The following is a 25232-nucleotide window of genomic DNA, read 5'->3' as shown; positions in this document are numbered from 1 at the left end:
AGTCGTGGGGTGAGGCCTGCTTTATTGGGGTGATAAAAAAATAAGAAGAATAGTTGCAAACATGGCAATAAATGGCGAGATTTGAAAACCCGCCGTCAGTCACAGTCCAGGTGCGGAATTAGTTACACAGTGCGCAAGACTGTGCTTCAGCACCCATTAGTCGAACACTTGGCTGCAAACATCGAGAGGAACGCAGGGCGCTGCAGAGCATCAAATGTCAACCAGATGTCCCTCGACCCGCAGTGACGACGTGGTTGCAGGCCGCCACTGAAGCACTGCAGCACATTGCAGCGCCGGGCTGCAACTCATCAGGGCCAACAAAGGCGCCACAGGGTTCGAACGGGCAACTGGGCGCCATCCGCAGCGATCCTACCACATCTGACTATTGCTGGCCGTGACGCTTGAACTTGACGCTTGAGCCTGCCTTGTCCAATCATCTGCCAGCTGCGCCCAGATGGCCCAGATGTCCCGCGCTATCGTCCCAAGCCCCTGACTTCAAATGCCCATGAGCATTCGTCGTTCCAACAACTCAACTTTCCTTTTGCCGCAAACCACATTTTCCTGGCCATTCGCTACCACTGCCGCCGATCTGCTCTTGCGCCGTTACAGTACAATTCAACTCTCTCTCTTTTTTTTTTACCAGTCTTGTTCTGCCTCTCCTTTTACGACACTCGCTGTTCTCCCTCCTCGCTCTCGTCTCCACTTCCCAGTTGACATCCTCCCAAATCCTGCCCGTCACCTTGCACGTCGCGGATCTTGCATTTAGGGGAAATATTCGACATCCAGCGCGCAGACCAACACATCCTCCGTGGCCATCTGACGGGCCATCTGACGAACCACTGACACACTCGAGTCTCAGCAATATTGCCATCCATCAACTTTGACCAATCGTGTTTTTTTTTTTTTGGCCCGCAGGGCTCCCCGTATCACGGCCATATCGTCATGGCAAACCCGTAAGCCCTCTTCCGCGCTTTCCCCTCAACACTTGGCGAAACCCCATGGTTACGCGCTACATTGCTCGCCTTTTGGATACGTCCCTTGCTAATGCTGACGTTTGTAAATAGCTTCAGCAATGCCCTTCTGTCCTTTTGGCACACTATGACGAGTAATGATCGACGTAAGCCCACCTTGTCTGCCATTTTGCATGCCTTTGCTTGCTGTGTTTAGTGCTTTGGATACTAAACGTGTTTTACAGACTCAACCTTTGATTCCCCCCAACGAACTGGTCGTCACGTTCCTCTTCACAATGGCCGAAACGGAATACTGACAGGCGTCGCTACTGCTTCAGACTCACGCGCTGACATCACTTCTCCATACACTGACGAGGGAGGTCGCAGCTCGCCCATCCGTAATGGAACCCAAAGTCCCATCGTCAGAGGCTATTCACCGGGAATGCGCTCGCAGTCAGCACAACGAGGTGATGGTTTCGAGGTTCAGAGCCCTGGCGACGTTCCCATGCAGCCTTTCCAAGATGGTCTTCCCCCCCCGCCTCCCGTTCGCTACTCATGGGAGCGCATTGACTCATGGGCCGAGGAGAATTATACCGAGCTGTGGGACCAACTGGGTGAAGGCGCCACAACCAACGATCTCAACGATCTAGAGCATCAACTCGATTGCTCCCTGCCACAAGACGTTCGTGAGTCGCTCATGGTTCACGACGGCCAGGAACGAGGAGGAAACCCTACTGGAATTATCTTTGGTTCGATGTTGATGGACTGCGAGGAAATCGTACAAGAGTGGGATCAATGGAGACGTGTCAACCACCAGTATCTATTGGACAACTCTCCTCCGAAGCCGACTACTCCGTCCAAGGCATTTGGTGGCAACAGTGAAGCTTCTTCATCAAAGCAGCAACCGCCACGGCCCTCGTCTTCGTCTTCTGCTGGTGACGGCGAATGGAGACAGAGCCTTCTCGCCCGCCAAGGCTCCGTCCCCGCCAACTCGGTTCAAAAGGCCTATGCGCACAGCGGTTGGATTCCCCTTGTCCGGGACTGGGGTGGCAACAACTTGGCTGTTGACCTGGCCCCTGGACCCAACGGCCGCTGGGGGCAAATTATTCTGTTTGGACGAGACTATGATACCAAATATGTTGTGGCACGGTCCTGGGCCGCTTTTCTCGCCCTGGTTGCTGATGACCTGAACAGTGGCAAATGGTTCGTAGATGAAGAGACTGGTGAGTTGAAGCTGAGGGAGTTTAAAGATGCACGGGTCGAACCGGCCTACTTCAATATCCTGAGGTGGAGAATGGATCAAAAACATGGACGGCGACCCGGTCCCAATAAGCGGCAGTCGGTAGCCGCCGGAAAGGCTACTTCCCCTCTTGGATCACGCTCTGCCTCTCCGTATGGTAGCCCTGTTGAGGCCAATGGCGATGCTCGGGGTAGATCTTTGCAGCGATTGAGCGGTTCGTCACCCCTGGCAAGTCCCATGAGAGCCGGAGGATACGGCAGAAACCCCTTGAGTAGAGTGACGGAGGAATCTGCAATTCCCGAGGTGCCAAGCGCCGAAATCGAGCCCAGCAAACTAGTAGAGGTGGAAACTCCACGAGAGAGTGAAGAGGGGAAGAATGGTCTGCGCATTACAATGATGGCCCGAACCGACTCGGATGTGCTCAAGGACAAGGAGAATGAGCACCCGGCAAAGATGAATCGCAAGGCGCCTGCAATCGCGGACGACACAATGAAGACGATTGAGATTTGAGCGACGCGGTACACCGAATGCGAGACAACAAAAACATATACAGAGGCTCGTTGTAAGATTTGTGGCATACAAAAATGGAGGCATGACTTTTTAACATTGACGCACCGCCTCAACCCGCACCCCCGTGGCTATGGGCATGGACAGTGTTAATGTTGATATGGCTCGTATACATAAGGCAATCATATAGGCGTTTGGGGTGTCATAGCAACCGACCCGGAGAGGCTTTGTCGTTTGATTAATTTTTTCAAGGGTCGAGGTCATACACGGTACTTTTTGACGAGGCGGGAACTGATCCCGCATGATTAGGGAACAATGGAAGACGAAGATAAAATCAGCGTACAGAGTTTGTGGCCTTGGACTTTATTTCCTCACCGTTCTGCATGTTGTATGTTGAGACTCGTTGCTGCCGACGGCAGGATAGATCTGGGTATGTTTGGACGAAGTCTGAGGAAGCCGGTACTCCATCATATGGTTCTTTTTTTTTTTTTTTTTTTTTTTTTTGCTTAATCCGGCTGTTACATGTGCCGCTGCTGCAGTCACTTGACCGGAGTGTAGTTTATTCACTTTTGATTCGTGTGTACGAGTATACGTGTTAATATTATTATTATCCTGGATGCAATGGAGGCTTGTGGGTAATTGCGCGGTGTGTTCTGGGGGTTGCTGATAATAGCGAGTCGGTGAGAATGACGTATCTGTGCTAAATTGCTGTGCAGATAGATGGGGGGAAGTTGTGCACGAAGAATCCGTTGAGTCAAACTATCGGCAGACACAAAAAAAAAAAAAAAGAGTTACACATGAGAATATACCGAGGATGACGCCCTTTCATTAATGACGCCAAGGTGGTTAATGCCTTCTAGATAAGCTGAAGGGGGTTTGGATATCTCGTGAAGGGGACGGCTTCATTCAGTCTCTCTATAAAGATACCATGGGGTGGTGATGCAGCAAGGCATTGCTACTTGTCAGGCTATTTGTCCAGTCTTGTGAAGCGAGAGTTGGTGCAGCTCGTTCTCGGGGCTCCTCCATTTCGAGTGCCACCAGCTGCCTCGATGAAATACCCCGAGCTAAATTGCCATAACTCGCGATCGTGGCCAATGGCACGGAATCGAATGACACGGCATCGGCCAAGTATCAGGTAACTACTTGAATTGACTTCTCGACTCTAGAGGACGCGCATGAATCTTGAACAGCCATGCTTTCCAATCTCTCATCCGTCTGCTGCCCGGGCGACTGTGGCTGAGTAGGACGCCACGCCCATTGACTACGTGAAGTGTGTGTGTTGTTGCAGAGGCTAAAATTAGACTTGACACCCGCCGTCACACCCAAGTTGGACTCTGCAAGTGGCGTCCAGGGCCATGACGGTATTCATCAACAGAAAACTGGTACATCTTAATCCTATTTATTTCTCAATCACCATGTACTTTCGTTCTCATTTGGCCGGTATTCTCGGGCCGATATGACTGCCGCCATTTATCCGCAACGTAGCAAAAATTTCTTCTCAGCGTCGTCGTGGCACCAAAGCGGCGGCATTCTTGTCCACATCTGTCAGAAGAACATGGAGAATATTAATTTACCCTCCAACGCCTCGATTCTTTTCCTCATCAGTCGCACCAGTTTTGACAAGTTGCCTCTCTGCCCCAATAGTCATGTGGACACTATCGCCCAGCAGAGTCATGTTGCCAACCAGCTTTTTCTCCAGCCTCGTCCAAAATCATCTTGACCCTCAGTACCAACGCGAGACATGGTATGATTGTGTTGAGGAATTGCGTCTTCTCAGTAATACGTCTCAAGAGGTGCCGCCGCCATGTCGCAGTGTGAACCACTCAATCCTAGCCAGCATATCACATACTCTCTAGCTCATCCAGTCTCTACGGGAAGCCATTTCTATTCTTTTCGCTCTCGCCGTCTTCCCAATCAAAGAGAGCAGTGATTCGCACTGGTGTACCTGCATTAGTGCTTAAAACTTACACACGACACCTTGGCTTAAGACATGGCGGCTGAGCCGCTCAAGAAATATCCTGCGGGTTGGAGTCAAGGAAGACGCACATCAGTCTTGAGCCGGTCATGAGCTTGGTCATATTATTGAATATCCTAGCGCCTGGCCACGATACCGACTCCTTTACAAGCATACTCAATGCTTGACACGCCAGCCACACCTTGTGAGAGAGACGGGTGGCCAAGAAATCCATGCGCATTCTTGGGAGTGTGTTTTAAGATTAACGTCAAAGCTATTACGCAATGGCGTCAGTCCGAAATTCCCGCCAGGAAGAGCTAGTACAATTCAACACACATCGCATTTGATCTGAATACAGCCACCCAGAGAGACATCCAATAGTAGGATTCGATATTATCATACGGTACATGCGTTCTAGTTTGTTGCGGGATCGACAACCGGCCATCCAGTTCCAAGCTTTGCCGTAAAACGCCCAGCTATGATTCAATGCTGATTTCTGTTTGCTACTTCTGTACTCTCTGCTTTGTTTGTGCCCTGCTGCCAGCAGTTTATGGGCCCATCCTTGGTGAGGTGCTGGGATTCGCATTTGGTGCCGCTTGGCCCCCTCGCAGGTTGATTTGTCCGATACGAGAGACAATGTTGCTACCCACAGCATCGACCGCTCCCCTGGGAGAAGTCAGCGTAGGTCCCGCTGGCGCAGTTTCTTGCACGCGAAATAGCTTGATTGCCGTGCCACTCCAGATGCCCATTGTTCCCTTCGCAATTTGCATCTCGTTGGAAAAGACGACGCCCCATAACAGCGATTCGTACCACCCCAAGGCAAGGGGAGACCACTCAAAAGAATGGACCCGGGCCGCAGAAGGTTCTATACCAATCAAATCAATCTCTCGGATGCGACGAACGAGCTCCGGAGTTAGCACTTCTCGACCAGCCTGACGAGGCAACACACTAGAAACCTGCTGAATCACCGTCAAGATGCTGTGAAGAGGTAGCTCTGGCAGCCAGCCGTCGATCCATTGTGAGGTAGGCTCAAATGAACTACTCTGCATTCTTGCCGAGGACGATTGTCCGCCGAGACTTGTAGTACTATTCTGTCTCGAGAACGGGCGGCTTCCAGCTGGCATCTTGCCACGAGCCTTTTCAGACATGCCACGCAGCTGAGTTGGGACGGCATCATCAAAGTTGCCTGCTGATGAGGCTTGTGACGGGTTCTCACTCGTCGTCGATTGGGTCGGCGTCGGTTGAGCGTCTTCATCACTATCGTCGTCAGAGTCCCCAATCGCAAAGGTGCCATCCTCGGTGATTTCATCCAAAATTGGAGACTTGACTGGAGCAACAGATGGACTTCGTGTGGAATCAAATGAGCTTCGGATAGACCCAGAGTCTACCGAGTCGACACGGTCCTTCTTCAGCCGTTTTCTTCGTTCAATCTCCTCTTGGCCACTTTCAAGCGTGAAAGACCGCAAAGCTTCGATTCGCTTTCGATTTTTGACAATAGCCAAGACAAGTTCTGGGTTCTTCCGATAGTTATGATCGATGATAGCACTTATGGATTCCATGAGTGAGTGCAAGAGTTGATAGTTGGTCTCGTTCGCGAGGAGAAACGATGGGGATGACGTTGACGTGAAGAGGTGCATTAGCTGTGAGCTGCCTGCCGCACCGAGTCCCTGAATATATGGCGATATGTTGTTAATGACCGCCAAGAGGGCCGGGTAGATGGCTGTGAAGCTGCCTTGGCTTGATGTGATGAGGTTGTAGATGGAATGAATCAGGAAATCGCAATACGTGCCCTTGAAGCCGTTGATGCGGATGCCTACAGGTAGACTGTCTTGACCCTCGAATGGCTTGTTCAGACTAGGACCAAACTTTGAATCAACACTGAGCGTCTGGAGCAAAAATGCGCACATTCGGACGACTCCCTGCTTGGCAGGTTCGTTCTTGTATTCAAGCGCATAAAATATTGTCAACACCACAAAGTCATGCACTCGGTCCGTTTCGATGATGAAGGATCGAAATCGCTTATTGCATTGTGTTATTTCCCAGAAGAACATCAGGATTTCAGGTGCGAAGTTGGTAGTGGCCTGAGCCCCTGGCAGGTATGATGTCTTTTCTTGGAGTGGCTGGCTGAGTATCCTCGACATGCCATCAACGATAAACTGAAAGTCTTGCGGTCGGTGCAAACGGCCCAAGAAATGGCGGTAGGAGTTCTTGGAAGCTATGTTCGACTGATTGGGTTGTTCAGGAATCGGGTATACGAGTAGCGTGAGCAAAAACTCTAAAGAATAAGTCACCAAGATTTGCTTGGCATCTTTGAATCCCAATGTGCTATACGGCACTCGCCAGCTTGCCGGGTTGAATTTGAGAGTCTACGTATCAGTTAGCGTCTAAAATATACGATTCAATTTGCTGAATGTGTTGTCAAACGTACCGTATTAAGTAAAGAGCAGAGAACCGAAAGGACAATTTGCTTGTCCTGACAGGTGCAGAGATATGTCAGCGTTCGTGTTCCAGCTTGAGCGAGAACTCCTGGTGTGGAGTACATGCTCTGACCAGCCAGCGCCAGCAGTAGTCGTAGGATCTCCGCGCGATTACTCTCAAATTCCTTGGTTGTCGCAACGGCATTATTGCATCCAACACCGCTCTGCCATATTGCGTATGTGACTTTGTCGTGGCCATGAGGTTGACGAGTGATGGTAAGGTCGGAATAAAAGAGTAAATCTATCAGAGTGTCTATGAGCTCCTCCGCAAGGGGCTTGACTTCTTCGTATTCCTCAGCATTAGGTTTGCTTTCTTGTTTGTCATTCTCTGCTCCGTCAAAAAGAACTTCGTTTGCGATAATGGCCCGCCGTGTCTTCCTTCGACGCGGGCCCCAAAAGAAGCGTTCTTGCCAGCTACTAAGGCTCTCTTTTTCGTATAGATAGGGAAGCAACCGAGTTAATACTCGAATGCAGTTCAAGGCATCCTTCTCGGGAGCGAGCACGGGATCGGGAAACGATGGATGATGTCGAAGCAGGAATAGTCGCGACGTTAACGCTAAGATTAAGTTCTCGATGTTTTCTAATGCTTTGTCCCGGGTTCTTCGGATGTCGTTAGGAGAGAAAAGACTGAAAACATCCTCGGAGGATTCTGGAAGCTCCCAAAACTACACACTCTCGTCAGTAAGCAACAATAATTGTAGCAGCTGGGCTTTGTGTACCGATGTCCAGTATGGATCGCCTGAAGGAATATGGCGTTCCTCAGAGAGCCTGAAAATGCCCTGCTTGAAGACAATCTTGGAATCGCTTGCGCCCATCTCTGCAGCGCAAGGCTGTCGCCTTCAACTCCGGAATCTAAGGATGACGTTGCGGAATGGAGGACCAGCCAAACTGAACATGGAGTACGAAGCCTCCGTGCCTCAAATGCCCAATGCCAGCCAGCTCAAGACAATGAAGGAGCCGGTCCGTAGCTATGCCTCAACCAATCATTCAGCACAAATATGGGTCCCGTACGTCGATACATCATTTGATACTGCGGAGTAGTACTGTACGGAGTACGGAGTGCTATGTACCTAGGTAGCTTATCGATAACACTACAGAATCTCGTTCGACAGTAAGCAAAGGCTTCCTCACTTTTTCAACGGCTCGTCAAGGCTCCTCGTGCCGCAATATAAAAAGACAGCACTGGTTCATCTGCACCCAGCATCCGAGATGCTCCGCGTCCGATGCTGCAGTGGCCAATTGGCCAGATCTCTGTATTGTACAAGAGCTCAACAGATCGCAAGCTTACCGCAAAGGACGAGGCCTCTGTCCACAACACACTACTTGGCCACGGACCAGAGCGATGGCAAATCTGCGCCCAGCACCCGAAACCCACGAAAGCAAGATCGAGACGGGCAGAAACCCGAGGAAACTCAAAAGAAATGGGCCTCGTTTTTCAAACCCGAAGCAGTAGGCCAATCCGAAACTACTTTGCCTTCAAACGGGGATCCGACACCTGCCGAAGCGCGTGATCAGAGCGACGGGGAAGTTCGGACAACGCTCCGCTCACGAATGGAGGTGTGCAAAGACGGCGAGGCGACAGAGACGACCGTTTCAAAAAACAATGAGAAAGACGCCAACGCAGCCCCGAGCGACGAAGCATCAGAGCCAACACCGAAGAAGGGAGCACCAAAATCCAAACGGACAAGAGGTAAAGCAGCGTTGGACGTAAAAGTCATTAGACCGCATAAATTGAAGCTAAAGCCTGTCGAGGAAAACGCGTCTCAACAACCGCCACCGCCTTTAAGCTATAACTTGGACAGAGTGCTTTTTAATCCTGGAGTGTATCATATGCAGGATCATCGGTCTGGCGTATTCAATTTCGACCCATACTTGGCATCCATCATGCCTGTTGAGGAATTCGATTTTGACGCATTGAAAGAATATATAACTTCATCCAAAGACTCCAAGCTACGAGAGCTATGTGCTGCACACGGACTTAAATACTGTGGCTCAACATCAAGTATGACATCCATCTTATCGCACTTTCACTTTCTCCTTTCGGCTTGGAGGCAACCAAATTTTGATAGCCTTTCCAAGTCGCTTACGCCCGAGTCACTGAATTTCACCGCCCTTAGCCGTGGGCCAGCCGCTGCATTCGCACACTTGAAAGACGGCGTGTATGCAATTGACGCAGACAAGGAGTACGATACGGAGAATATTCTTAGCATGCTAGGCAAGTCGATGGAGAAGTTACTTACGTTGCCAAAGGAAGAGTTTGAAAAGTACCGACGGTCAGGCTCCCATAAACTTTCGGAAGAAGAAAAGAATGCAGAGGAGGCATATCACTTCACGACACTAGGCGACTTCATGATGCGGTCACAACTTGACGCCCACGATCCTCGTTTGCCCGGCTCAGGCGTGTTTGATCTGAAAACAAGGGCTGTAGTCTCGATACGGATGGACGTAAAGGATTATGAAAAGGGCGTCGGCTACGAGATCCGGAAGCGCTTTGGACAATGGGAATCTTTTGAACGCGAGTACTACGACATGATTCGAGCAGCATTCTTGAAGTACTCGCTACAAGTTCGAATGGGCCGCATGGATGGCATTTTCGTAGCCTTCCATAACACGCAGAGGATATTCGGGTTTCAATACATCAGCTTGGCAGAAATGGACCACGCAATCCATGGCACACACGATCCACGGCTGGGTGATGAGGAGTTCAAGGGCAGCATTGCCTTGCTTAATGACCTCATGAATCGGGCCACTCAGCGGTTTCCGGGGCGAACTCTACGACTACATGTCGAGACGCGGCCGACAAAGGTTCCTCTGACTTACTTTTTTGTAGAGCCAGTAACTGAGGAGGAAATGAGAAAGACACAAGAGGCCGGGAAGCTGTCAATGGAGCAACTAGAGCGCGAAATTCAGAGTCTCAGTCGTGAAGAACGAGAGGCAGAGTCTGCTGGAGCTACCGAGACTGTCCAGGGAGAAACGACGAAGGGCGAAGAGTCCGATAGAGGTTCTGATGATATTTCCGCCGACGATCCACAAAATGAGGATACTTGGAAGGAAATGATGTCCAAGGTTGACGAAGCAGTCGAGAATGAATCCCTGGGAGTGCGGTCCATACGAGAGGCAGTCCAGGAAGCTCTTGAACATAGTGGTCTGCTTCAGAATAAGACCGAATTGGAGAGCGAGAAATACTTGGATGAACTGGTTTCGGCGCTCACGGCCCATTCGTCGGAAGCTAAGGAGTCACGAGTGTCTCGGGCAGAAAAAGATGAAGAAGCTGACGAAGAAAAGGCGGCGGACGGCCAACCTGACTCTGATAGCACCACATTGGCCAACCTTATTGTCAAAGTGACCAAAGGGATCAACAAGAACAGTACCAACTTGAGACCATTCGAACGCAAGGTTGTCGACTTGGCAACTCAAGCCAAAAAGGCAGAATTTATTCCAGCCGATGAAAGAGACGCAGGGACGGACGCTGATGACACTAGACTCGTGGAATCGGCCGCTGATGTCGACATTGACACGAAAATGGATGACAGTGTCCCTGACGAGCCAACGCCGGAGCTCTTGGGCATGTACGTCACCATTCGCAACAAAGTCAATGGCGAATTCGTTGAGCGGCCGTTTGGGGCCGAGAAGAAGTTTGACTGGTCTGTGCAATACACAATCACCGAGTTACCAGACAAGAGAGCACAAAGCATCTATTCCAAGATTAAGAAGCGTAGAAAGGACGTTCTGGCCACAGATCCTGGTACTCGTTCAGCCGACTGGCACCGCATGTTCAAGGGCAAGTTACCCATGATGACCAAAAAGGGGGAAAAGTTCCGCGAGAAGCGAAAGCAAAAGGAGGCTGGGAGTCCGGTGTATGTCGCATGGGATAAGGATCCGCTGCCTCCGAATGCGGGAAGCAGTTGACGGCATACTCAACTTATCGGGAAATGATGAATGCACGGCAAGGCGGAGCGCATGGCATGGGTATGGTGATGCGGCGAGCATGCAGCATTTAGGATAGAATGTATATTACTGTGTATTATAGCTGACGACAAGCGGATAAAAGGCCAAGAGGGGTCAAGTGGAAAGAAACCCAACCCACCGGGTCGATTATATATTCCTACAGTATTTCACAACACATATGTCAATGTAACGTACACAATGTGTTGCAACTTGGGTAGTAATTGCACTGCTCACATAGCTGCGCGCCGCACTGGCCGCCTTGATTACGGAGCTTTGGCTCATCGACATGCTCCGAGTGGGAGTAGTCAACAACAACACATGAATGCAGCGTTCCGTGTAGACTTCAACTTGTTCGGCGGGAGGAGTACGTATACCGAATTCGCTGTCAGCTTCTTTGGTTGCCGACATACAACGTAGGTAACTTGCCATTGACGCAACTCTAACATTAAGTTTAGTTGCCTTTCAGGGAACCCAAAAGCCGAGAAGTCAGTTGAGTAGTTTCAAGTCCGACGAACTGGGCCATCGCCTTCCCCACAAGGCGGAGCTGCTATTTCGTATCTCCATAGTTGATCTCCTTGGTGAAGATAGCATATGTGAACAAGTCATTGTGTCAACCACGTTGTCTTTACCAGACGGCCCGTTGATTCTAATGAAATTACTCGGCGAGCCAAGATGAATGCTAGATGGCGTCCCATTCAACTCGAGTTTCGGGTAGAAGATGTCAATCTATGGACAATAATATCTGGTTTGTTCCCCTCAAAAGGACCCTAGCTCGGTTCTTGGCAAAGAAGGTCAAACCACGGATTATCCAACTCTCATTCCATGCACGTTCATCAATAAAGTCAACATTTTTAGTTTCTTCTTGAAAGGCCGGGGTGTCTACTGGTGCAGTTCGTATGTACAAAATGTGCGACCCGAGACATTTTTGGCGCTCAGACGTGGGTACCCGATCAGCAGGACGCTGAGCTAGAAGCATTTAGGAAACTGTAGAGATGGGACGTACGAGGAACAAGGTGATTTCGATGGCTGCAAGGTTATCTGGCAATCTGGATATTTTGGGGGCCGTCTGTACTCCGTAAAGGCGGTGTTTGGAGTGAGGAGGGGTTAGAATTGGGAAGGCGAGTCGGAGATGGATCCTTGTGTGTCTCTGCTGCATGACTACATCATCACAGCTTCGGCTCGAGGATGTCTGCAATCTTGTCAGCGGTGAACTGCAGACGATGTGAGAAGGAGTCAGCCTTGCTTGGCGGTGTTTGCTTTTTGCCTGACACCGACTGACCTGAAGTAGTGTACTGGGGCTCGGGAGTACGGAGTACAATATGCAGAATTCCACTTGGTATAATTGGAACTTTGGTAATTGACTCAGACATGGAGTTTCCTCTAGGGTTGCTGGTTCAAGCTGGCTGGTCCCAGTTTGTGGAGAAGAAAGTTGAGGTGATAACTCCAGAGTCAGTCCAACTGGGATCCGGTCACGCCGATATTCCCACGCTTGACACAGCAGTTCAACATGTCGTATCTTCTGCTCGTTTGCTGCCTGTCCTCTCGTTTGCTGCCTGTCCTCTCGTCTGCTGCTCTGGTGCGGTGGTGGCTTGCCTCACGAGACCCGGCGATGCAGATGGGATGGGCCATTCGGTTCGTGCCTCGCCGCGCCTCGCCGCTCGGCCAATCACGGACCTCGTGGCTGCCACACCTCTGCACCGTTTTCTGCACCATTATTTTGAACTTCTGCGCCAACGTGCTCGGCCAAACATCTCTATCCTTCTTCCCCCACACCATCCATCTTGTCCAGCTGCCAATAACAGCATCTACGTGCGCTTTCCCAGGCCGGCGCTTTATCCAGTTACGCTACCGATTTGCCCAAAGGTGTCTACCCCCGGTTCTGCTCCCCCGGCATACACCAGGGCCGCTATCATGGCTCGGGACCATTCAGCCATCCTCTCCACCGGCACAGGCGGAGCATGCCGCTCATCTTATCCCTTATTGGATCCAGCTAATGCCGTACTGACATCCTCAATACCACGTCCGGTCCCGAGGCGAGATCCCATCCTACAACTTGACATTGGACTATCGGGGGTAGCTCAATGCTAATCGTGGCATCGTTGGGGGCCCTCCACGGCACTCTCAGCCGAGTGGGATTGTTCCCTCCAGGATGAATAGGTGACGGCAGTGAGACAGACTTGCCGGGATAGTATTGACTTCCGTGGACGTCTGTACGTGCTTTTTTTGTCATTAGTCTTGTTGTTTAGTGCCATTCTATAAATGTAGTCAGATGGCCACCCTTTGAGATCAGATCAGCAGTCTGCCAAGGTCACGCGAGACATCAGCTTCCTGATAATTGAGCAAGAGTGTTTGCAGTTTGACTCGAACCAACACTACCCGTAGCCATGCGTCCCGGCTCTCTGCTCCCCTTGCTTGCCTTGGGCCCTGTGGTCCAGGCTGCGGCTGCTTCTTCTTCTCAAGAATCCCGCGATCTGTTTGCACGAGACTTTGAGTTGCTAAACTCTCGGGACTTGGACCAGCTTTCTCCACGTGACGTTGAGCTTTTAACCAGAGCATTGGTTGAGAGAGGTCTTTTGGATGACATTTGGCAAAAGCTCAAGGACGCTACTACTTGTGCCGGCGGAGAGGTGAGAATCCGTACATGCAAATCTCCATCCATCCATCAGGCACATGATGCTAACTGGTGTGTAGCTGCTGCTGGGTGCGCTCAAAGTTCTCGCATTCTTCGGTGATGGAGCTTTTGTCAAGGTGATCCAGGGGATTTGCAAGCTTGCAAAGGTTTGTCCTCTGCGCATACAAGACGTGAATTGTTTTGTGCTAACGCCCCTAGGTCCAACCCGACGACGTTTGTGACGGCGCTGTTGCTCTCGAAGGCCCCATCATTGCAGCAGACATTCGCAAGATCTCCGTTGGCTCAAGAACCTCCAAGGCATTTTGCACGACCTTCTTGGGCGTTTGTGGATACCCTGATGTGCAAACGTGGGATATTACTTACCCTTCGGCGCAACCTACTGGTGGTCGACCAAGGCCTGGTGGCAAGGATCCCATCAAGATTGTTCACTACTCTGATATTCACATCGATCCCTTGTATGTCCCTGGGTCCAGCACTCAGTGCGATGGCAGGCCTATTTGCTGCAGGTACGTTTGCCCCCACCTTCACCACAGGCAAGGCTGAGGCTAAATCAACTCAACAAAGACCCTACACCAAGGACGACCAACCTGGCAACACCGGGTTCCCTGCTGGACCCAACGGTGACCACATGTGTGATGTGCCCTTTACTCTGGAGCGAAGCATGTATGACGCTATCAACTCGATTGTGCCCGACGCCGCCTTTACTATTTTCACCGGCGATATCGTCGACCACGCCATCTGGAACACCAGCCAGCCGTACAACACCAACCTGAGTAAGTTCTTGTTTTGTTTTTCTCGCAACCCACAACTGCCCTCACACGCAGCTAACACCCCAAGTCCAACATGCGTACGACACCATGAACTCAAGCCTGAAACTCGTCTACGGCACTGCCGGTAACCACGAAGCCCACCCCGTCAACGCCTTTGTCCCCAATGCCATCGGCCACGACAGCCAATGGGTCTACAACCTCCTCTCCTCTGACTGGGAACACTGGATTGGCGAAAGCTCAACCGCCATGGTCGAAAAGATCGGTGCCTACTCGACCAAGTACCCCAAAGGCAACCTCCGCATTATCTCTCTCAACACTAATCTCTACTACCGCCACAACTTCTGGATGTACCAGTCGTACGAGGACAAGGATCCCAACGGCCAAATCGCCTGGCTCATCAATGAGCTCGACGCCGCCGAGAAAGCCAAGGAACGCGTCTATATCATGGGCCACATGCCGCTCGGCGAGGCAGACGCCCTCCGCGACGGCTCCAACTACCTCGATCAAGTGTTCAAACGGTACCAAAACACCATTGCAGCAAGTTTCTTCGGCCACACGCACGTCGACCACTTCGAATTGTCGTACAGCGACTACGCGCACCGCAGCGCCTCCAACGCCTTTATGACCTCGTATATTGCGCCATCCCTCACGCCCACTTCTGGCATGCCCTCGTTCCGCGTCTACACCGTCGATCCGGACACCTTTGCCGTCCTCGACCACACCACCTACATGGCTGACATGACCAACCCTTCCTTCCAGACAACCCCCGTCTGGACAAAGCTCTACTCGGCCAAGGAGTCCTACGGCCCGCTCGTCTCACCTCCTCTCACCGACCCCAAGGCCGAGCTCACGCCCGCCTTCTGGCACAACGTCACCGTGGCCTTTGAAAACGACGACGCCCAGTTCAACGCCTACATTGCCCGCAAGTCCCGTGGCTGGCAGCCCGCCTCCTGCACCGGCGACTGCAAGACCAACGAGATCTGCCAGCTACGCGCTGCCCGCAGCCAGGACAATTGCTGGAAGCCAAAGCCCGGCATCAACCTGACAAAGCGGTCTGGTATCCAGGACGAAAGGGGAGAGCACGACGAGTGTGGCGTCCCCATTACGCTGAAGACCCTGTCGGCTGTGGGCGCCGACGACGCCGCGCTGCAGGAGTTGAAGAAGATTATGGACGAAGTTATTGCTGAAGCAAAGGCGAAGGGGACCAAGGGCGCCGCAGATGCGTAGTGTATTTTAGGGGTCAAGCATTGCGTGTTGTTGGGTGTTGTGGTTGGTGTATATAGGTGAAGACGTTATGTAAAACATTAACATAGCCTCCTGGCATGATTGTCAAAATTGGATGATTTGTGGAACACGGCAACATGAATGGTCTCGATTCTCTCGATCCTGATGGCGTGGCCGATTGCATATTAGATGCAAGAAAAGAATAGATTTCGGAGCAAATTCACCATTTTGAAAGACCTATATAAGAATAGAGTAGAGACGGCAAATCGAGATTGCATGTAGGGTAGTGCAGTGAACAGAGTCTGCTCTTCTTCAATTGGGAGGTTTCCATGGTCGCACAAATATCCCGCGAGGCCAGGATGGAGATGGCAAAACATCAGATACCCAAACAGGAGTTCATGTATTGCATGTTCCCAACTTCTGGACTGTCACTTGTCCAGCTAAAGCCTCCTGCGATTCCCTCGCATCCCTCGCCGCAATCGATACAGAGCTCTTAGTTATGCTACTATGCTTCTCACACAAGGACTCCTTCAAAGCGCACGCTAATCTGCCGAATCCATGCCCCTTGACTCGAATATCGTCTCGGCCCCGATGTTCGGCGGTTGCGATCCCCTGTGAATTATGTCACTTCCTTTGGAGAACAATAGGCGATACGACGAACAGGTGATTTCGGGTCAATCAGACCTTTGCGTCAATAGTCAACATGGCGGTTAACTTATGGGCTTCTCATTGCTCCTCACTCGGTTGTAAGTCGGGGCTTATGCTCGATGGATGTAAAACATCAGATCGTCGTGTTGGTATGGCTAGCAGAAACACCACGCTGGAGCGCTCACATCTCTCAGCAAGCACGGCGTATTCGGCTTGCGCAACTCTCGAACTTCGTACGAAGTACTCCCCATTCTGAATTGGTGGTGACAGATCTCTGGTGGCAGCGACCCCTGTCTTCTCGGCCTGCGTGGCTGGTGGTGGGCTCACCATGCGTCACCATTTTGCTTGTACTTGTGCTCCGTACTGTCATTATGCAGTTGTTTTCCAAGCAACATCAACACAACAGCAAGCCTGCAAGGCATCAGCACTGGCAATAGCCGTTCAAGAGCATCGGCAGTCGTGCATGCAGCCCGGACTCCGACCCCGACTCAAGGCTCGGCCTTCACTCCTGGACCTCGTCCGCCACCGAAGCAACTCTTTGTCGTCCCGCCCAGGAACCAGCGACTCGTCGTCTGCAGTCGAGCTTCCCTTGCCGGCGTCTCCAGGGGCTGGAGCTGGAGCCGGTGTTGGTAATAGTGCCTGGCCGTGGTCTCCAGCTGGCTCTCGCCGTGGATCTTGGCTTGCAACGTCGGTGTTCGGCCCAGCCTCGCCGCCTGCTTCTCCTTCCTTCCCTGATGTTGAGCCTCCTGCGCCAGCTCCTCTCACTGGCTCACCCGTCGTCTCCATCGCGCCTGCCTCTGCTGCTACACCCACAGGTGCTCCTGCCGTAGGCTCTCCCCTGGCCCCGGCCTTAGCAGCCGCTGCTGCCTCTGCTACATCATCGCCTCCACTCTCTCCACCAGGCACACCAAGCCCAATCCGCTTCGACGCTGGTGCAGCTGTGTCAGAGCTGTCTTTGAACTCTCCACCCTCACCTTCACCACCTTCGCCAGCATCGCCATCTCCCTCAACGTCGACGCTGTCATCCTCACAGCATTCGTCGCCCTCCCCCCAGCGCTCTTCTTCCCTTCATCAAGAGCCGGAGCCGACGTCTTCAAACCCGCCCAAGATGCCATCTGTATGCGCACCCCTCGTTGAGCGTCAATGCCATCCAACGGCCGCTCGTTTCCTCCATGCCTCCGGCCCGTGGTGGTCGGCCTTGTTGCCCCACTGTATCATCATCAAGGCTAACCTCTGTGCTTGCGACAGAAAACCAACAATACCGGCGACGAAGCTGTTCACCATGGTAGGCAATATATTCAAATTTTATCAACTTGACGACTGTTTGCCTGGCTGACATGTTGCGCAGGCAAAATCTACTCCATCTCCGGGTCTGTTGAAGCTATTCCTCACCCATCAACGACAACGAGCTAATTTGCCAACAGTCCCGTCATTGTGGCCGAAGACATGATTGGTGTTGCCATGTACGAACTCGTAAGTTGTCTACAGCCAAATGGTGCGAGACAAAACCCAAGACTCACGTCCTATTCAGGTCAAAGTCGGTCACGACAACCTTGTCGGTGAAGTCATTCGGATCAACGGAGACCAGGCATCAATTCAGGTTTACGAAGAGACCGGTACGAACCCTCCTTTGGTAAACCGAAGTCCTCTGAATACCCTATTTTAACACTCTGCAGCCGGTGTCAAGGTTGGCGACCCTGTCGCACGAAGCGGAAAGCCCTTATCCGTCGAACTTGGCCCTGGTTTGCTCAACGGTATCTACGACGGTATTCAGCGACCACTGGAGGAAATATCCAACGTTTCCAAGACCATTTATATCCCCCGTGGTATTTCAGTTCCTGCGCTCGACCGAAAGAAGAAGTGGCAGTTTACCCCTGCCAAGAAGGTTGGCGATCACATTGCTGGCGGTGACGTTTGGGGTAATGTCTTCGAGAACTCCTTCATTTCTAACCACAAGATTCTGTTCCCACCTCGCGCTCGTGGCACCATCACCAGGATTGCTCCCAAGGGCGAGTACACTGTTGCCGAAAATATCCTGGAGGTTGAGTTTGATGGCAAGAAGACTGAATACCCCATGATGCAGTCGTGGCCTGTTCGAGTCCCCCGTCCCACGACTGAAAAGCTGGCTGCCGATCAGCCTTTCCTTGTCGGACAGCGTGTCTTGGATGCCCTCTTCCCCAGTGTTCAGGGTGGTACTGTTGCCATTCCTGGCGCTTTTGGCTGCGGCAAGACTGTCATTAGTCAGTCTGTGTCCAAGTTCTCCAACAGCGATGTTATTGTGTACGTTGGATGTGGTGAGCGTGGAAACGAGATGGCTGAAGTCTTGAAGGATTTCCCTGAACTTTCCATCGAGGTTGACGGTCGCAAGGAACCCATCATGAAGCGAACGACCTTGATTGCCAACACCTCCAATATGCCCGTCGCCGCCCGAGAAGCTTCGATTTATACTGGGATTACTGTCGCCGAATATTTCCGGGACCAGGGTCTAGACGTGGCCATGATGGCTGATTCTACATCGCGATGGGCTGAGGCTCTGAGAGAACTTTCTGGTCGCTTGGGAGAAATGCCTGCTGACCAGGGCTTCCCCGCCTATCTCAGTGCCAAGCTCGCTTCGTTCTACGAACGCGCTGGTAAAGTTCAGACTTTGGGCTCTCCTGAGCGACACGGCAGTGTCAGCATTGTCGGCGCTGTCAGCCCCCCTGGTGGTGATTTCTCAGACCCCGTCACTACATCCACCCTCGGTATCGTCCAAGTCTTTTGGGGTCTCGACAAGAAGCTCGCTCAGCGAAAGCATTTCCCTTCAATCAACACGTCTGTGTCGTATACCAAGTACACCACTGTTCTCGACAAATTCTACGAAAAGGATTACCCCGAGTTCCCCCGGCTTCGAGACCGAATCAAGCAGCTCATTTCCGACTCGGAAGAACTCGACCAAGTCGTGCAGCTTGTTGGTAAGAGTGCCTTGTCTGATCCTGACAAGATTACTCTTGATCTCGCTGCCCTGATCAAAGAAGATTTCCTGCAACAAAATGGTTACTCGGACTATGATCAGTTCTGCCCCATTTGGAAGACGGAGTGGATGATGAAGCTCATGGTTGGCTTCCACGATGAGTCCCAGAAGGCAATTGCCCAAGGCCAGAGCTGGGGCAAAGTACGTGAAGCCACTGCCGACCTACAGGCCAAGCTGAAGCAACTCAAGTTCGAGGTGCCTTCTGACGGCCAGGAGGCAATCACTAAGAAGGTTTGTTGACCCCTTATCACCACCTCTCTCGTCATTGGCTAACTTTTCCACAGTATGAGACTATTCAACAAGAAATGATGGATAGGTTTGCATCCGTCATTGATGAGTAAGAGTAATTTGCAAAGGGGTGTATCCTAGGTTTGTGAGTTGTCAGGAAGATGGCACTATAGAACAAGGCTGCCGACGGCAGGTGGCAGAGGATGTGATCGTATTATAAACTATGTCAAGCCGTATCCAATCCATGTTATTTATACGCTACAACATGGTGTGTAGACGAAAGAAGTGGATGTGTGAGTTTATATGACGGATGTCGTTTCTGTGAAGAATGCGCCCCACAATTTAGCACTGTGCGGAACATGCAAACCTCGAGTCGATCTCCATATTCTCATCTCGTCAACGACAAAGCAGAAGTGATGCCAGAGGCCTACAATGTCAGACGAGCTCCTGGACGAAGTAGAAGCAATAAATTCTATTTACGGAGACGGGTCACTCGTACAAACGGAAGATGAGTCCTCGTCAACATATATCCTCAAGCTACCCGGCGACGCATCATGGCTCAGGATCCGGTTCCCGGAGGCGTATCCCGCACAACCACCGCTAATCTTGGGCACGCACCACTCCTCGGGCGGCGTTAGAGGCGCCGGGGCGAGGGACCTACGCCTATTCAAGGACGCCGTGCACAGTGTCTTCCAGGAGGGCAGCGTGTGCCTGTTTGACGCGGTGGAAGAGTTTGGCAGACGGGTCGAGGAGCGGCCCCCCGAGGAGCCTCGGGACGGGCCGGAGCACGAGGAGGCAGCGGCGGGGGAGGAGGAAGAGCAAGAGGACCCCTTCCCGGCCCCGGACTGGACACTGTCCGAGGTCGTCGTGGAGAACAAGTCGACGTTTGTGGCGAGGGTGGCGAGGGCGTCGTCGCCCGGGGAGGCGAGGAGCCACGTCGCGAGTCTGCTGGCGTCGGACAAGAAGGTGCGGCTGGCGACGCACAATATCACGGCGTGGAGGATACGCGGCCAACGGGGCACGCAGTTCCAGGACTGCGATGACGACGGGGAGACGGCGGCGGGCGGTAGGCTGCTGCACCTGATGCAGGTCATGGACGTGTGGGGGGTGGTGGTGGTTGTGAGCCGGTGGTACGGCGGCGTGAAGCTGGGCCCGCGGCGGTTTGCGGTCATCAATGGCGTTGCGAGGGATGCCATGGTCCGCGCGGGCGTCGCTGGGAAGTGAAGGTGCTTTGGGGATGGGATGGACTTGGTTGTGGGAGGAGAGACGACCATGGGCAACGGGTGGTTGGTGGGGAACAGGGTCGCAGAGAAAGACGACACATGAAGACCAAGAGGTACTTGTATTGGTATCTTGAAGGCCTGGTGCCCCGTGCTACATTGTCATATACATACATATATTAACCCTCGAAAGAAGCATGGTTTACACATAAAACTGGGTTGGAAGATCCAACAACTTTTCTGCGGTATAGCCCTCGAAAACGGGATGGTACTGTTTGTTCCTGTCATGTGAGATAACCAATGCAAGACTACTCGTCTTTTTGTAGAAGTGGTTTCAAAATACCGAGCGCGCGCGTGGACTGCTCTTCTGGCAGAATAACCACGCCTGCGCGTGCCGTAGATAGGTACGACAGCTCTGACGTGGCCGTCATTTTCATCTCATCAACCAGGCGACCCGACACCCCGCAAACAATGCCAGTGACCTCGGATGGTAGGTTGAGAAGATCAAGAAATATAGGGATAAGAATGTTGTCCATGTCGCCGACGAGCGAGTCGCTAAACAGGCCAAGGAGATTCTTATCCATTAGAAGCGATGGCGGGTCTTCATGAGCTAGTGTAATGGATATAAACCGCGGCTGCGAGACGAGGACGGATATCAAGGACGCGTATAGTTTTGTGTCAACATTCTCAATCCAGGATTGGCGGTTGTCTGTTACGGTGTGACGGCTAATGGACGACCGGTGTCCGTAAGCATCAGCCAGCTGAGAAATTTCTCGGCCAGAGCATTGAACCAACTCGATATCCTCATCCACATATGGAGAAACGTTGCGCTTCTGCAGAAGATCAAACGTTCGCAATTGCAGCTCATTGTCAGTCGACGGAGGCGGGGTGCTTGGCGGAGACGCAGAGTGATAGCTCTCCGAATTCTTGCGACTATACGTGGGGGAAGTGACAGAGTTGGACTGGTTCTCGGACATTTCGAAGCCCTTCTCGCAAAGGGCTGCTATGACATTTCGTCTCTCTCGAATTGGCGCCAAAATAAAGTCTGAGTAGTACGTTGTGATGAAGAAGATGGGAATACCAGCCAATGCAAGTGGAGAGCTGAGCTCCAATACCCTTGTGGCAGCATCCAGGCCAGCGCCAATGACGGATAGAACCATGTATGAATCGGTAAATACTGAAACTGTCTTGGCCTTTTGCGCCGGCAAGGAGTTGATGACAGGCTCAAACACTTCCTTTGCCCATGATGTGTGGCATACAATAGAGGCCTCCAGCGGTGTGACACTAATGTTCAAGAAACCATGCTGGTTTTCCTCGGAAAGACCGTCCAGTTCGTCGACGTCGGGTTTAAAATCTGCCCCAAGATGAAGGCGCGCTGTTTGGGGGATGAGGACTCGAAGAATGGGCTGTAGAAATGTCGTGTACAAGTCGAGGGGGATGTGGATCAACGTGTAGGTCCCGTCCTAGTGCCTTGATTAGCTTGAATCGTTCTCGAACTGAACCCAGTGATTCCAGTATCCTTTGTCTCATCCTTTGAGGCAGCTCCTTCTGAACAGCATGCCGAAGGGGAATGGTGAGCTTGAACGACAGGCTGGCCGTTGTCGGCATAGCGGGGTCATGGCAGTGTGGGGGTGGAGGGAGCCATACCAGGAAAGATATTTGGGCACTCATTGCGAGGCCAGAGATGGGTAAAAGACTCCAACAAGCGAAATCGACTCTTCTATTCAATTTCAAGAGGAGCGTGGTTGTATATGTGTGAAATTTCGGCTCTTTTTCGATCGTGGTGCCGAGTTCTGATGGCGAATTGTGACCCGCTGCTGATAAGGGTCAGGTGGACTGGAAGTCGGACCCTTCGTGCGTCACTGGGTCCGTCGGACCGTCAGCCTTAACTTGCTTCCTTTGCGAAATGAAACTGCCGTTGGGGATGCTGGATACCGGCTAGGTGGGTGAATACGTAGTCGCAGACGAGGCGAGACGAGACGTGGTGTCTTGGAATGCCGGATGTTGTATGAGGGGAGGGTTGCAAACGTGGTGTCTTGGAATGCCGGATGTTGTATGAGGGGAGGGTTGCAATTCCCGGAGGACAAGAGATGAGGTCAAGCCTAGGGTCAAGGCTTCAGAAAGTTGGCCACAGTTTTCCGATTATCGGCGCTGAGTTGGAGGGTTGTTTTGACCACATAAGGCTGTGATAAGTATTTTCTTGACTATTCCGTGTTCCGTGTTCCATCCCGCCAGCCTGCGCGATCCATTTCTGGCACCAGGCTGTTTTAGAGTTTCCCGCCCACCACCCACCCGAGCAGGTTGGGCAAGCAAACTTGCGCAAAGCACTTTTTCCATTTTCCACAATCACCTTGGACGCAATTTCGATTTTGGACGAGCCGGACTGAAGGAGGGCAGCCTTGGTCGATGGGCTTGCACGCGGTAGCAGTGACGTGTCGGAGTCTGGCCCGACGGAAATTGATAAGGCAGCAAGAGAAAACCCCCTAACCCGGGATAATCTACGAACCGACGACGGGCATTCGCCGAAGCGTTGGAACGGGTGGCGGCATTGCTGACAATGCGGAGGTCATGCAGGTCTGCGTCGTGGCTTGCTCATGCATGATCATGTCCAAGCTTCAGTGTGGGAGCCCACGATGCTGTGATTCGAGCGTGTGCTTGTGTTGGTTGATAAGAGATGGATACCCTCGCACATCCAGTCGAGATGGCGGTATGGAGATCAATGAGGGGCAAGGTGGGTTTGACAGGCAGGGCCCGTGGGTCGCTCCTGCCGAACCGGACGTGTGGGGAGAAACGAAGTCATATCACGCAAGTATCACGACGATTGCCGAATGTTCAAAGTGGGGGGCTAAAAAGTGTTTCACTAGAGGAGGTACCGGGCTATCGCGCTGTATAGTATAATATGATATAGTATATTAGTGTATACTTGATGGTTGCAAATACATTCTGCCACGGAGTCTAAGGGTCAAAAGTCGAGTGTTGGGCTCGAGTCCTCTGACGCCGAAATCTTGCGCTAACACGAACTGGACGGTGAGAACGCCACGGGTTGGTCAAAATGCCATGTTCTTTTGTGTTTTCGTACTCTGCGTATATGGTAACTAACGGAAACGAATAGGCGTAGTCTTATACAATGTCCTTGAATCCAAAAGACGCTTCTAGTCAACTTGAACCCCGCAAAAAAGAGTGCTGGGCAAGTTATGTCACCGTATATTGCCTCGTAGTCAAAATACAGCCAATCAGAGGCGATCCTCCATCCAAACGAGACGACCTCGCTGAAACAGAAACCATGTATGCTGAATTACAGAAACAAGATATTTTGACCGGGATATAGTGTGTGTGATGGGAATTTGAGAAGTACAGAATAACCGCACTAGTAGCTGTAGCCACCGGGCACTGATGCTGACACGCACCTGGATAGTCGAATCACGCCGGCTGAGTGCGCGACTGCCTGCCTCGCGAAATGGGCTCGAATCTTGCTTAGCGAACCTGTCCACGACTCTGATTACTTCATCACCATGTTTTGTCGTCAAGAAGACTATAAATTGCTCTGTTCTTCTCCATCAAGTTTGTCCCGTTGCAACAGCCCAAGAACATTCATCAAACGACAACAAAAGCGACGTAAAGAGATACTCACTCATTCTCCAAGAGAAGGCCGAATTTACATCAACATGTGTTTCCAAGGCTATTTCACCTACTCGTGCCCTCATTGTCCCACCGTGGTCAGAACTACCCCTGTGAAACACAGTCCACCATGTGAGGAGTTTTGCAAGACGGGCAAGGTCTGTCCAGGAGGCTTTGTCGAGGTGCTGATTAAAGATTGGAAAGTCAAGTGTCCTCCATGCACTGCTAGGTCTACGACGAATCGGGGAGCCAGATATAGCTGAGTATGCGCGAGATGGCAAGTCGACGCTGACCAAAGTCACATTTGCCGTTGATGAATCTCTCCCCCCTACCGGTTGGGCCGAGATATTCATAATAAGCCATCAGTTGTCCGATTCTTCATCAGTGAAATACTCTCTGGTAAAAGTATAAAGCTCGCGTGCTCCCCCTCCCCCCTGCCTCGCCAATTCAAAATCCTCCAACTTTGGCATTCTCGACACTCAAACAGATACACTCTCGACATTCGCTACGGTTATTTCTTCATCACCCGTTCAAGACTCTTTCCACAATGTGCTACAGCTCGGTTGGGATTGTCACCTGTCCATGCGGGGCGACTCGCGAAAAGCATTACCGGAACATGCCTGAGTGCCGTGAGTACCAGCGCACAGGCCGTGTATGCCGAGGAGGGTATAAATACAGGCGCCAGAAGGCTCTCGATGAACAAGCCTTGTGTGAGAGATGTAAACGGTTGGGGGAAAGCAAAAGGAACAACCCAACCAATGTTCACCACTTTGAGTACACGTGAATCAGTGTCTGCATTCACGCTA

The 25232-nt window shown here is 51.8% G+C and overlaps 7 protein-coding genes across 7 annotated transcripts; 5 read left to right on the top strand and 2 right to left on the bottom strand.

Moving 5' to 3' along the window:
- The first annotated feature begins 522 nt into the window (after positions 1-522).
- Positions 523-3501, top strand: SMI1_1 (Cell wall assembly regulator). The gene is made up of 3 exons (XM_007810230.2): positions 523-953; positions 1065-1117; positions 1196-3501. Exons 1-3 carry the CDS (start codon positions 943-945, stop codon positions 2698-2700), a joined length of 1569 nt encoding a protein of 522 aa, XP_007808421.2. The 5' UTR covers positions 523-942; the 3' UTR covers positions 2701-3501.
- Positions 3502-3914: 413 nt separating this feature from the next.
- On the bottom strand, positions 3915-8029 carry J3458_001417 (uncharacterized protein). The gene is made up of 4 exons (XM_007810231.2): positions 7848-8029; positions 7080-7793; positions 4744-7017; positions 3915-4633 (listed from the first exon to the last, which is right to left on the bottom strand). The coding sequence occupies exons 1-3, from the start codon at positions 7941-7943 to the stop codon at positions 5200-5202; spliced, it is 2628 nt and encodes an 875-aa protein (XP_007808422.2). The 5' UTR covers positions 7944-8029; the 3' UTR covers positions 3915-4633; positions 4744-5199.
- Positions 8030-8289: 260 nt separating this feature from the next.
- J3458_001416 (uncharacterized protein) lies at positions 8290-12643 on the top strand. The gene is made up of 2 exons (XM_066116711.1): positions 8290-8818; positions 8881-12643. Exons 1-2 carry the CDS (start codon positions 8732-8734, stop codon positions 11035-11037), a joined length of 2244 nt encoding a protein of 747 aa, XP_065978597.1. The 5' UTR covers positions 8290-8731; the 3' UTR covers positions 11038-12643.
- Positions 12644-13460: 817 nt separating this feature from the next.
- Positions 13461-15705, top strand: J3458_001415 (uncharacterized protein; the record flags this gene model as incomplete). Its single annotated transcript, XM_007810233.2, has 5 exons — positions 13461-13703; positions 13768-13854; positions 13907-14214; positions 14273-14481; positions 14546-15705. The coding sequence occupies 5 exons, from the start codon at positions 13461-13463 to the stop codon at positions 15703-15705; spliced, it is 2007 nt and encodes a 668-aa protein (XP_007808424.2).
- Positions 15706-16813: 1108 nt separating this feature from the next.
- On the top strand, positions 16814-19701 carry VMA1_1 (H(+)-transporting V1 sector ATPase subunit A; the record flags this gene model as incomplete). The annotated part of the gene is made up of 7 exons (XM_066116710.1): positions 16814-17467; positions 17599-17635; positions 17699-17720; positions 17775-17823; positions 17882-17966; positions 18027-19591; positions 19645-19701. The coding sequence occupies 7 exons, from the start codon at positions 16814-16816 to the stop codon at positions 19699-19701; spliced, it is 2469 nt and encodes an 822-aa protein (XP_065978596.1).
- Positions 19702-20020: 319 nt separating this feature from the next.
- Positions 20021-20812, top strand: J3458_001413 (uncharacterized protein; the record flags this gene model as incomplete). The annotated part of the gene is made up of 1 exon (XM_007810235.1): positions 20021-20812. The coding sequence occupies one exon, from the start codon at positions 20021-20023 to the stop codon at positions 20810-20812; it is 792 nt and encodes a 263-aa protein (XP_007808426.1).
- A 304-nt stretch (positions 20813-21116) lies between these two features.
- Positions 21117-22479, bottom strand: J3458_001412 (uncharacterized protein; the record flags this gene model as incomplete). Its single annotated transcript, XM_066116709.1, has 2 exons — positions 21117-22271; positions 22456-22479. The coding sequence occupies 2 exons, from the start codon at positions 22477-22479 to the stop codon at positions 21117-21119; spliced, it is 1179 nt and encodes a 392-aa protein (XP_065978595.1).
- Positions 22480-25232: the final 2753 nt, after the last annotated feature.

Source organism: Metarhizium acridum, assembly GCF_019434415.1.
Source record: "Metarhizium acridum strain ARSEF 324 chromosome Unknown scaffold_1, whole genome shotgun sequence".
In the NCBI taxonomy this organism is placed as follows: domain Eukaryota; kingdom Fungi; phylum Ascomycota; class Sordariomycetes; order Hypocreales; family Clavicipitaceae; genus Metarhizium; species Metarhizium acridum.
The sequence above is the reverse complement of the archived record's forward strand: the minus strand, read 5'-3'. Positions and strand labels throughout refer to the sequence as shown.